General features: G+C 42.8%; 1 protein-coding gene across 1 annotated transcript in view; it reads left to right on the top strand.

The window, feature by feature from the left end:
- Positions 1-5,932: 5,932 nt before the first annotated feature.
- zwilch (zwilch kinetochore protein) overlaps positions 5,933-13,391 on the top strand; it is a 25,609-nt gene continuing 18,150 nt past the window's right edge. The window contains exons 1-6 of the mRNA XM_061969484.2: positions 5,933-6,095; positions 6,225-6,267; positions 6,339-6,431; positions 6,520-6,650; positions 9,517-9,704; positions 9,792-9,871. Of these exons, the coding sequence (XP_061825468.2) occupies positions 6,046-6,095; positions 6,225-6,267; positions 6,339-6,431; positions 6,520-6,650; positions 9,517-9,704; positions 9,792-9,871 (585 nt within the window). The 5' untranslated portion in view covers positions 5,933-6,045. The remainder of the gene's footprint in view (positions 6,096-6,224; positions 6,268-6,338; positions 6,432-6,519; positions 6,651-9,516; positions 9,705-9,791; positions 9,872-13,391) is intronic.

Raw genomic sequence — 13,391 nt, 5'->3', positions numbered from 1 at the left:
TGAGGTAAACAACCAACAGTATGTCAGAAAGCTAGCTAAAACGGTACACATATTCATAATATAGTACACATTTTAACAGACCTTTATTTGACTATTTTTGTCTTTTTTTAGGTGGCTAAAATACGCGGTGCTGCTGACCGCCGTCTAACGTTACGTGTGATATATTGACTAACGTAACCCTGCTTAAAAAATCACTGAACAAAAAGTATGAATAAGGTAGTGAACTGCAACAGATTCCCGTGTTTGCAATAACGTTATAACGTTAGCAGTGAGTTTACAGCCTCACTGATTTAACTACACAGCAAATACAAGTCACGTTACTTAGCCAATAAACGTTATCTTACATTCAAAACTTACCGTTCTTTGTGCAACTTCAAATGCCGGACGAAGTTGGAAGTTGTTGCCTCTCCATCAGTAATTTTCAAACCGCATGTGTTGCATACTGCAAACCGTTTTGTGTTGACCACCTGGTAATTTTTATACCCAAACGAAAATATTTTAGGTATCATTTTTTGTTCACTGGCGTGTGGTTTGGACATGTCTTCTTCGTTGGTTGTCCTGCAATTTGATTGGATGAATGCTGTGTGATGAAAACAAAGTAGATCTAATTTGATTGGCTGTTGTACTGAGAGCACACCAGCTGACACACGCAACGCTGATAGACAAGTACACAATGAAAAATACGGAGCGCTCCCGAATAACTTTTTCATCTTTGGGTTTTGGGGAAAGTAGCAAGTCATGTCAAGTCATGTCAATTCAAAAGGCTCAAGTCCAAGTGAAGTCACAAGTCATTGATGTTAAAGTCTAAGTCGAGTTGCAAGTCTTTTTACATTTTGTCAAGTCGAGTCTAAAGTCATCAAATTCATGACTCGAGTCTGACTCGAGTCCAAGTCATGTGACTCGAGTCCACACCTATGGTTCTAAGTAATCTGCTTTATGAATAATCCGTATAGCTCTTTTCTGTAGTTGATACAATGCCTTTATGTTACTCTTATATGTGTTCCCCCACACTTTATGTTACTCTTATATGTGTTCCCCCACACTTTATATTACTCTTATATGTGTTCCCCCACACTTCCACACAGTAGCTGATATATGGCAATACAAGTGCACAATACAATATACACATTGCCCTATAATCTAACACATATTTTCCATCCATCCATCCATCCATCTTCTTCCGCTTATCTGAGGTCAGGTCGCGGGGGCAGCAGCCTAAGCAGGGAAGCCCAGACTTCCCTCTCCCCAGCCACTTCGTCCAGCTCTTCCTGTGGGACCCCGAGGCGTTCCCAGGCCAGCCGGGAGACATAGTCTTCCCAACGTGTCCTGGGTCTTCCCCGCGGCCTCCTACCGGTGGGACGTGCCCTAAACACCTCCCTAGGGAGGCGTTCGGGTGGCATCCTGACCAGATGCCCGAACCACCTCATCTGGCTCCTCTCGATGTGGAGGAGCAGCGGCTTTACTTTGAGCTCCTCCCGGATGGCAGAGCTTCTCACCCTATCTCTAAGGGAGAGCCCCGCCACCCGGCGGAGGAAACTCATTTCGGCCGCTTGTACCCGTGATCTTGTCCTTTCGGTCATAACCCAAAGCTCATGACCATAGGTGAGGATGGGAACGTAGATCGACCGGTAAATTGAGAGCTTTTTCTTCCGGCTCAGCTCCTTCTTCACCACAACGGATCGATACAGCGTCCGCATTACTGAAGACGCCGCACCGATCCGCCTGTCGATCTCACCATCCACTCTTCCCTCACTCGTGAACAAGACTCCGAGGTACTTGAACTCCTCCACTTGGGGCAAGATCTCCTCCCCAACCCGGAGATGGCAATCAAATGTAAATAATCAAATGTATATACTTGTTCTTATGCTATCTGAACTCACTGTGTTCTCTGCTCGCTGTACATATCCTACCACGTCACACCTACACTGTTTCAATGTCCATTTCTCTGATGATGCAATTGTTGATGACTGAAGTGCTGATATCAACCAAACCCTCCTCATCCCACACCCCAAATTAGAGATGCGCGGTTTGCGGACACAACCGCGGAGTCCGCGGATTATCCGCGGGTCGGGCGGTTGAAATAAAAAAAAAATTAGATTTTATCCGCGGGTCGGGCAGTTGAAATAAAAAAAATTCAGGCGGGTGGAGGTTAAACCAATTCTGAAATATATATACATAGTTAAATGTTGTTACCCACATACGAAAAACGAGCAGGCACCTGCAGCATATACCACAACAGAAGAAGAAAAAGAAAAAAAGATGGCAACGCCGGCAGCAAACGTGGTACGCGACAAACTAAAAAAGGGAATACTAAAGACCAGGGGAAAAAAAGGCCAGAAAAGTTCAGCGTGGACTCGTTTTTATGAGGTTGTAAATCAGGACGATAGTAATGCTGGCTACGTGATTTGCAAGAGCTGCGACGCTGTTTATGTCTACGACAGTCACAAAACCGGGACATCTAACATGGTGCATCACATTTGTGCAAAACCCCGAACCTCCACAAACACCCTGAGCATGAGCAGTTTCGTCCGCCGTGATCCCAGAAGAGTGCCACAGGATGTTAAAACAAGATAGAACGCAGCTGCCTGCAGCAGTTTGAGTGGTGCGAGCGCGCTTGGAGGTGCGCTCAGCGCGGCTCCCAGATGATTGCGCACTGGTGTGCGTCTGGGCCGTGACAGCGTGGCACGCATTGAATGTCTCTGCTGAATTGGATCAGTCTCCTTTCTTTAACAGGCAAAAGCTTTATAACCTCACTAATGCCTTGCATCGTCTATATTAGATATATAACAACGGGCGGGTGCGGGCGGGTGCGGTTTTGATAAAATGTTAGTTCGGGTGGATGGCGGATGGGTGACGACTTTTGTGATGCGGTTGCGGATGAAATAATTGCCTATCTGCGCATCTCTGCCCCAAATTGTAAATAATGTAAATAATTAAATGTATATACTCTGATGATTAACTTGTGTGATGACTGTATTATGATGATAGTATATATTTGTATTATGAATTGATTAACGTGGACCCCGACTTAAACAAGTTGAAAAACTTATTGGGGTGTTACCATTTAGTGGTCAATTGTACGGAATATGTACTGTACTGTGCAATCTACTAATAAACGTTTTAATCAATCAATGTTTCTACTGAGGTAGCATCTCTAACTGTTACCGGGAGGGCATTCCATAGTACTGGAGCCCCAATAGAAAACGCTCTACAGCCCGCAGACTTTTTTTGGGCTCTGGGAATCACTAATAAGCCGGAGTTCTTTGAAGGCAGATTTCTTGCCGGGACATATGGTACAATACAATCGGCAAGATAGGCTGGAGCTAGACCGTGTAGTATTTTATACGTAAGTAGTAAAACCTTAAAGTCGCATCTTAAGTGCACAGGAAGCCAGTGCAGGTGAGCCAGTATAGGCGTAATATGATCAAACTTTCTTGTCATTTGTATACTCTAGCCTTTGAAAAGCCCCCCTTTTTTAGACCAGTTGATCTGCCGTTTCTTTTCTTTTCTCCTCTGCTCCCCCTATCCCTTGTGGAAGGGGAGACACACAGATCCGGTGGCCATGGATGGGGTGCTGGCTGTCCGGGGTCGGGACCCGGGGTGGACCGCTCGCCTGTATATCGGTTGGGAACATCTCTGCGCTGCTGACCCGTCTCCGCTCGGGATGGTTTCCTGCTGACCCCACTGTGGACTGGACTCTTACTGTTATGCTGGATCCACTACGGACTGTACTCTCACAATATTATGTTAGACCCACTCGACATCCATTGCATTCGGTCTCCCTAGAGGGGGGGGGGGGGGTTACCCACATATGCGGTCCTCTCCAACAGGGCCGGCCCGTGGCATAGGCCGTATAGGCAAATGCTAAGGGCGCCGTCCATCAGGGGGCGCCACGCCAGTGCCACAAATGTTGGAGAAAAAAAAAAAAAAGTTGGTACTATTCTTTCTAAATACAAAAAGTAATCCCACGTTAATTAAAATGCAAAGTAAAGCCTATATAATAGAAATATTATTTGTTACAATATTACGCCCCCCCCCGCACGGTGCGCCCCCTCCCTTCCCGTATCATGACTCTTTTTGGACGTCACCACATCAAAAAATCAACACAAGATGTCAAAACGGCCAAAACTGTCAGGTGCCCAGGGAAGAAAAAAGAGAAAAGAAGAGGAGGAGAAACGAGAAAAGACAGAGGTAGCAGGTAGGTAACGTTAGCCTACATGACATTATTTGTCTCTTACAGAATGTGATAGTAACCTGGCTTTTTAGCATTAAGCTAATGTTACATGATTCGGCAATTGCTAATCAATAAATAGCTAGTTCTGTTTTAACGTCGGGTTAATATTGTGGAGGGGGCTAAATTGTTATGGAAAATAATAATGTAACGTTAGGTAATTACAGTACTCCCACCATACATTCCTCAAGGACATTTGTATTAGATCTTTTAAGCAGGTGTTTTTTGTTTACATTGTTATTGCCTTCTGGTTAGCTAATGTTTGCCCTGCAGGTAATAGTCACTTTTCTACCCCTTTATATATTAGGTATAGTTGTAAGCCTAGTTGTTAAAGTGCACATCAATAATGTTAATTAAGCAATATCACATGAGAGGGAATGCTGTTTTTTAATTTAAGCACTGCTGTGATTCGGTTAAAGGTAATCATAACATAACATTCTCTTATAATATATGATACTGTTACTTTGCATTCTGCTATTCAGCATTTCACTGTAATGATGACAATAAATTGAATCTAATCTAATTTGCATATCAGTTAACATCATACATATATCTCTTTGGTTTTTCATCTATATTATATCATTTCATTTTATTCCTGGAATCATATGTTTTTATTATTAAACTGTAATACTCAATGGTGTCACACACTCCTTTCTTCAGATGCACTGTTGAAGTTTCTAAATCCCACCACTGGGCCATCTACCACATCTACCGCTGCTGCCTCCACTTCAGCAGCACAACCCACCAGTTTTGCAGCAGCAAAACATACAGCCATCTCTTCACTTGATGAGAGATTTCAGAGCCTTGGAGAGGTGAATGACAAGTTTGGAGTACTCCTCAATTTCCACAACTTACAAAAAGAAGAGCTGCTACAGCCCTGAGTACTACTCTGACCCATGACAGCCAGCTGGACATTAATGGCACAGAACTTGCAATGGAAATGCAGAATTTCCCACCATTGCCATCAAAGAACATGACAAACATGGAACTCTTGACCTTCCTGCATGAGAAGAAGCTGGCAGAAATGTACCCCAACATGTGGGTTGCTCTGAAAATCTCTATTAAAAAGCACAAATAGAGAACTCTGTAGGATCCCCTTTTTTTGTAATATAGTTGTTAAAGTCATACTGGTTTGATATCTTGTTTTGTGCAGTGCCTTATTTATATTGTATTTTTAATTTATTTTATGCAACTTGTTGACACGTTTTATTATGTGTTTATGTATGTAAAAAATATTGTATTTCATATATTCATTTTTTATTTTTTGTATTCATTTATTTATTCATATTTTTTTTTTAAAATCTTGTTAACTATTCTGATTGTTAATTTGCTTTCTTTAAGTAAAAAAAATGTCAAAGACAAAGCTATTCGGTTTCTTGTGAGTATATACACTTCACTGCCGATGTGGGGGGGGCGCCACCTAAAATCTTGCCTAGGGCGCCAGATTGGTTAGGGCCGGGCCTGCTCTCCAAGGTTTCTCATAGTCATTCACATCGACGTCCCACTGGGGTGAGTTTTTCCTTGCCCTTATGTGGGCTCTGTACCGAGGATGTCGTTGTGGCTTGTGCAGCCCTTTGAGACACTTGTGATTTAGGGCTATATAAATAAACATTGATTGATTGATTGAATCAAAAACCTCGGTCCACACTCCATATCAGAAGGTGGCGGTAATGCACATCACAAGGTTGCTCGCCAACCGCCATTAAAGCAAAGAAGAAGAAAAACGTTGACGTCATTCCTTAGAGAGCGCGCGACGGTTGAAAGGAAAACAACAGCGGCTAAGTTTGATTTTGTCGTTCTCGTGAAAAGTACCGATGGCCTCCAAGGTGCTTTCTAGTGTCAAGGCGTTTTTTAGCACGCTCAAGTAAGTTCGTGTTTAAATTCATTGTTTGTTCGTCTACAGTAGAAATGCTTTTAGCTTGAATGTTCCTAACTGTGTTGCTAACACCAACAGTACTAACGCTATCTAGTTATTGCTTTGCCGTTTTTTTAGATCGCTTCAAGAGGATAAAAACAGCGATTCGTGTACTTATGAGGTATTTTTTTCTCTCTCTCTGGTTGGTTTTCTTATAACCTTTGCAATTAAGATTAATGTATATGTTTACAGGATGATATCCAAATATTGAAGAGGAACGGGGACAGCATTGCAGTGCTGGATTTGGAGTGTGGGAACCAAGAAGTGTTCATTTGTGAAAAAGCAGTGAGCGCCGTTAAATCTGCTTACAAATAACGTTTTGCTTGCCTGTAAAGCAAGGATTTTAAACGTTTTCAACTGGCTTTCACTTCAGGTCCTCAGACTAAAAGACTCTGATGATGATGATGAGGCAAGGTTTGAGACATCAACATGCACTAATGGCGATGCCTTCACTGCCCTCCAGACTGATCTGCCACCACAGCCACTCACCATCAGAAAAGCAAGGTGACTATTGCTTTTCAGCTAATGGACCACTGAATAAAGACGTGACAATGGAACAAAACAAGTTACCATGTCAATTAGGGATGTCCCGATCCGATATTTGGATCGGATCGGCCGCCGATATTTGCAAAAAAATGCGTATCGGCAAGGCATGGGAAAATGCCGATCCAGATCCAGTTAAAAAAAACAAACTACGCTCCGTGTTTTCCAACGCACCTATTTAAATAGTACATTCCACTTTTCTGCTGCTCCCTAATTTCCGTTCCACATTTTCCAGCACACCTTCAACACATCCACAGGTCTGTGGATTCGAACGCAGTTGCTTTTAGCTGCTGGCATTACACGACAGGCTCTTCTCACTCTTTCCTGTGTCTCCCTCTCACAGACAGCAAGCGCAACTTCTTACACACGTCACATACTGTCACGTCATACGTCACATACGTATACGCTAGAGATGCGCGGATAGGCAATTATTTCATCCGCAACCGCATCAGAAAGTCGTCAACTATCCGCAATCCACCCGATCTAACATTTGATCAGAACCGCATCCGCCCGCCATCCGCCCGCACCCGCCCGTTGTTATATATCTAATATAGACGATGCAAGGCATTAGTGAGGTTATAAAGCTTTTGCCTGTTAAAGAAAGGAGACTGATCCAATGCAGCACAGACATTCGCGTGCCACGCTGTCACGACCCAGACGCACACCAGTGCGCAATCATATGGGAGCCGCGCTGAGCGCACCTCCAAGCGCGTCTCGCTGCCGGCGACGGCCGGGTATATGGGCCCGACGCTCCAGCGCCATCCATTTTCAGGGCTAGTTGATTCGGCAGGTGGGTTGTTACACACTCCTTAGCGGGTTCCGACTTCCATGGCCACCGTCCTAGCTGCTGTCTATATCAACCAGGGTGAGCCCCACCCCTTTCGTGAGCGCACTGCACGCGGAGTGACCCCCGTTACGCGCCCCCGGCAACAGGGGTGGCGGGCAAGTAAGCTGCGCGGGCGGAGCGCGCGGAGTGACCCCTGTTACGAGCCCCCGGCCACGGGGGTGGCGGGCAGGTATGCTGCTTACCTGCTGCGCGTGATGCCGGCCGCGGCGAAGGCGGACGAGGCGGGGTGTCGGTGCGGTGGGCGCGGTGGTGACCCTGGACGTGCGTCGGGCCCTTCTCGCGGATCGCCTCAGCTACGGCTCCCGGTGGGGCCCTCTCGGGGGAAGGAGCCTCGGTCCCGGACCCCGGCGAGGCGTCCCTTCTCCGCTCCGTAAAAGTGTCCATCTCTTTTTTTTTTTTTCTTCTGTTGTGGCATATGCAGCAGGTGCCTGCTCGTTTTTCGTATGTGGGTAACAACATTTAACTATGTATATATATTTCCCAATTGGTTTAACTGCCACCCGCCTGAATCTATTTAAAATCTAATTTTTTTTAATAATTTGAACCACCCGACCCGACCCGCGGATAAAATCTAATTTTTTTTTATTTCGTCCGCCCGATCCGCGGTTAATCCGCGGACTCCGCGGTTGTGCCCGCAAACCGCGCATCTCTAGTATACGCCCTCCCCGAGCAGAGAGGTAGCAGCATGGCTAACGTTAGCTGTGATGCTAGCGCAGCCGTGTGACCAACGTTCTCTCTAAGGTGCGCGCTTGTGCAATTGCGCACTGTTTAAACGTCCTCTGCGCATAGCAATTATATGCCACGCACAAAATCAAATAAAAAAATAAGCGCATAACAATTTTCGACACACGGACACGACAGAGAAAACAGTTTTTGTCATCATTGTTCAAATATTATAACGTCTGTCGAGACGCTTATCTCCATTCGGTGCCACACGTCCACACCATCAAAATGCAGAGGCAAAAATTTCCAGATCAACACCGTATGAAAAAATTTGTGATTTTTTTAATTGTGATTTCCTATTTCTGCATGAAAGTTTAAAAGTAGCATATATTAATGCAGTATGAAGAAGAATGTTTTAATGTAGACATGCAAGCCTTGAAAGAAAATGTTGAAAATCAAGACTACATTTCCTGCAAATGGATGCATTTCTACCCTATATTTTAACTTCAGATTTATTCTCATATCAAACTCTTTTGGCTGTCTTTTTGACACTTACATCCGGCGCCCCCCTCCACACCCTGGATTATAAATAATGTAAATAATTCAATGTGATTATCTTGTGTGATGACTGTATTATGATGATAGTATATATCTGATAGTATATATCTGTATCATGAATCAATTTAAGTGGACCCCGACTTAAACAAGTTGAAAAACTTATTCGGGTGTTACCATTTAGTGGTCAATTGTACGGAATATGTACTTCACTGTGCAACCTACTAATAAAAGTCTCAATCAATCAATCAAAACACATAGAATCATCATACTGCTGTGATTATATGCATCAAGGCTAAGGCAAAATATTGAGATATATATTGTGTATCGCAATATGGCCTTAAAATATCGCAATATTAAAAAAAGGCCATATCGCCCAGCCCTAGTTCAATGATGCCATTTCTGTTTGTCTTGTATAATTTTGTCTATTTTGTGTTTATCCTTGAATAAACAGGTCAGTTTCTTGTTACCAACCATTGTGTATTATTCAAACTCCCCTAATTCAGCTGGCTAGTTGTTATCAAGAGTACTAAAACCCTTTTCAACATGATTCTGACAACTAAGTTGGCTAAATAACTTTAAACTTTAATACATGCTCGGATAGGCCAGTATCGGTCAGTATCTGTATCGGTCAGTATCGGTATCGGATCGGAAGTGCAAAAACAATATCGGTATCGGATCGGAAGTGCAAAAACCTGGATCGGGACATCCTTAATGTCAATACTCTTTTTCTGTCTTTGTAAACACGTTTTCCTTGTAAAGGCAGTTGCTGTCTTGGTACACATTATCCCATAATGCCAACGTTCATGCTGTGGACGATCATGTCCTACCACCGCTGTGGATACGATGTGACATGTCAGATCCGGCCCAGACAACCTGGCTTGGAGCTCAAGGAGTATACGTGGGGAACAAAGTGTCTGGTGTCAAATTATACTCTGTCACGTGCAAAGGTGTTTAGCTTTTTAACTTCATTCTGTTTGTATGATGCTTTACCAGTCATGTAAATAAGAACCCTAACTGTGGCTTGTTTTTTAAAGGCGCCGTTGTGAACAAAAAACAGCTAATGACTTTAGACGAGGTAAAACAGGAGCACAAGAAACGGCATCACACATCGACGGTAAGCAAACGTCTCATTTGTCCTGTCAAACGATTCAAATTTAATCAGATTAATCTCAGGGTTGATGTGGATTCATTGTGATTAATCTCAATTACTTTTGAAATGCATTGCCAGAGGCGTTGCAGATGAGCATATTGCAGGCCTGGGCAATTATTTTGACTCAGGGGGCCAAATTTAGAGAAAAAAATGTGTCTGGGGGCCGGTACCGTATTTTTCGGAGTACAAGTCGCTCCGGAGTATAAGTCGCACCGGCCGAAAATGCATAATAAAGAAGGAAAAAAAACGTATAAGTCGCACTGGAGTATAAGTAGCATTTTTTGGGGAAATGCATTTGATAAAAGCCAACAGCAAGAATAGACATTTGAAAGGCAATTTAAAATAAATAAAGAATAGTGAACAACAGGCTGAATAAGCGTACGTTATATGAGGCATAAATAACCAACTGGTATGTTAACGTAACATATTATGGTAAGAGTCATTCAAATAACTATAACATATAGAACATGCTATACGTTTACCAAACAATCTGTCACTCCTAATCGCTAAATCCCATGAAATCTTATACGTCTAGTCTCTTACGTGAATGAGATCAATAATATTATTTGATATTTTACGGTAATGTGTTAATCATTTCACACATAAGTCGCTCCTGAGTATAAGTCGCACCCCCGGCCAAGCTATGAAAAAAAACTGCGACTTATAGTCCGAAAAATACGGTATATCTAATTTTAGAAAAACTAACACAAAACCTCACAATAATGTCTGATTGAATGCTAAAAAGGTTATGACAGACCGCCTTAAAAAACGGAACAGAATTAATTTTTTTTTACTGAATGAGACACCCAGAATGTACATGAAAATAAAGAATGTGGGATTTACAATATTAACTATGAACGATAAAACACTGAATATTGACAACATATGAACGTCACACCCCCTCTCGATCGACATATTTTACAATTAATCTAAATCAAATCAAATCAAATCAAATCAACTTTATTTATAAAGCACATTTAAAATTTACCACAGGGGTAGCCAAAGTGCTGTACAATGGACAGGTTAAAAGATAAAACGAGTACCGAGCAAACACAACACAACACAAACAGAACACGATAAAAAATAAATAAATAAAAATAGAATAAATAAAAACATAAAAACAGGTTCACAGCAGGTGTATTATGGGGCGCCATTGCAGAATGGATATCACTCAGTGTTAAAAGCCATGGAATAAAAGTATGTTTTTAAGAGAGATTTAAAAACAGGAAGAGAGGAGGCTTGTCTAACACTCAGAGGTAGGTCGTTCCAGAGCTTGGGAGCAGCAACGGCGAAAGCTCTGTCACCTCTAAGCTTCAGCCTTGTGTCAGGGACCGTCAACAGCAGCTGATCGGCTGATCTTAAGGATCGGGTGGGGCAGTAAGGCTGAAGGAGGTCGGAGAGATAGGTTGGCGCGAGGTTGTTTAGACATTTAAAAACAAATAAAAGGAGTTTAAAATGTATTCGGTAACGCACAGGGAGCCAGTGAAGGGACGCTAAAATAGGGGTGATGTGCTCACGTCTGCGGGTCTGTGTTAGCAGACGAGCAGCAGAGTTCTGCACGAGCTGCAGGCGGGCGAGGGAGGCCTGGCTAATGCCTACATACAGGGCATTACAGTAGTCAAGAAGAGTCGAGATAAAGGAGTGGATTAATTTCTCAAGATCATGACTTGATAGAAGCGGTTTCACTTTCGCTATTTGGCGTAATTGATAAAAGCTTTTTTGTACGACGCTGCTGATTTGTTTTTCGAATTTAAAATCTGAGTGGAACTTTACCCCCAGGTTTGTGACACAGTCGCTGAGATACGGGGTCAGAGTGCCGAGGTCAACGTTGGGGTAGGGAGAGCGACTTGGACCGAACAACATAACTTCTGTTTTATCTTCATTTAGGCTCAGGAAGTTAGCTGAAAGCCAGACTTTGATGTCGTGCAGGCAGTCAGTAAGACGTTGAACCGTGTTATTTTGTGCCATGGGAAAATAAATCTGGCAATCATCGGCGTAAAAATGAAATGCAATACTGTACTTCCTAAAAATAGAACCAAGGGGGAGAAGGTAAAGCGCAAATAAAATTGGGGCAAGGATTTAGCCCTGGGGGACCCCATGTGGTAAAGGAGCTGTGGAAGACATAAAACTGTCTACTTTTACACAAAAACTCCTGTCGGTTAGGTACGACCGGAACCAGTTGAGGGCGGTGCCCTTAATGCCCACACAGTTCTCAAGACGAGTGATTAAGGTGGCGTGGTCGACGGTGTCGAACGCAGCAGACAGATCTAAAAGCACCAGGACAACATATTTACCAAATGCAACAAACGCAATGAAATATGAACGCAAAGGGTAAAAAAAACCCCACCTACAATCTGATATATCTGATACATCACTAAGCTTTAGAACTTTGTTGTAAAAATCTCCTTCCACGTCTGTCCCTGACACCTGCATTTTCAGGCTCGCTCCGTAAACACTCTGTGGAAACGCTCCCCACCCACACTACTTGGTGCCTCATCTGAGCTGCTGGGACTTAGATTAATATAGTAACTAGTATATCATGCAAAAGCGCAGATTCCAACCATTGAAATACTTTGTATAGTTCAAGACTTACGGTCATTAGAAAACATCACTGCACATCATAATGGCAGCTACAGTTTCATACCTGCCAACTACTCCGGTTTTCCCGTAATTAGTACGGTTTTCATCAACGTATTCCGGGTTACGGTTGCAGTGATAAAATATACGGTTTTTCATTAATTAAATTTTTTTTTTTTTTTTAAAGTTTTATTCACGAAATCGCGTAACAACAATGACAATCGACACTGCTTCCCGTAACTTCCTATCGAGCCATTCTGAATGCCATGCGCGAGGCTATTTATAGCACCGCTGCCAAGCACGAGGCACCAGTTGCCATTGTTTCCAAACGAGCGAACGATCATGGAATCAGCCGGAGAAACATCGCAAACGAGTCTTAAACCGAAAAGAAAACTGCAGTCATTCCGTGAAGAATATTCAAAAGCCTATCCGGGAATAATTATCCGTTCCAAAAAGGGTGAAAACTACGCGAATTGCACCTTGTGCAGACAAGATTTTTCGATCGGACACCGAGGAATTAGCGATGTAAAAGACCACGTTGGGACAAAAAAACACAAGTCTAATGCCGTTGCTAGCGATACAAGTGGAAAACTTTCAACGTTTTTCGTCGCCCAAACAGATTCTTTGGATGTGATAAATGCCGAAGTTTTATTTACGGAGGCAATAATTGAGCAAACAAAAAGGTAATGACACCAATGTTATCTATTGGAATTGTTTAGTACTGTTATACTGTTAAAAGTGTTTATACTATTTATGCTTTCAAGTCCAAGTTGAAGAAATCTTGTTAAATGTTGACAGCATAACTACCAAAATACAGAAGTATGTCCTTAATATTTTTGCAGTGCTATTTCTGTTGAAAAGTTCAAATGATTACATTAGAGATGTGATGTGCCACTTTTCAAGTGTC

This window comes from Nerophis lumbriciformis, linkage group LG10 (genome assembly GCF_033978685.3).
Source record: "Nerophis lumbriciformis linkage group LG10, RoL_Nlum_v2.1, whole genome shotgun sequence".
Classification (NCBI taxonomy): domain Eukaryota; kingdom Metazoa; phylum Chordata; class Actinopteri; order Syngnathiformes; family Syngnathidae; genus Nerophis; species Nerophis lumbriciformis.
Note: the sequence above shows the minus strand (reverse complement) of the source record. Positions and strands in the feature narration are given on the sequence as shown.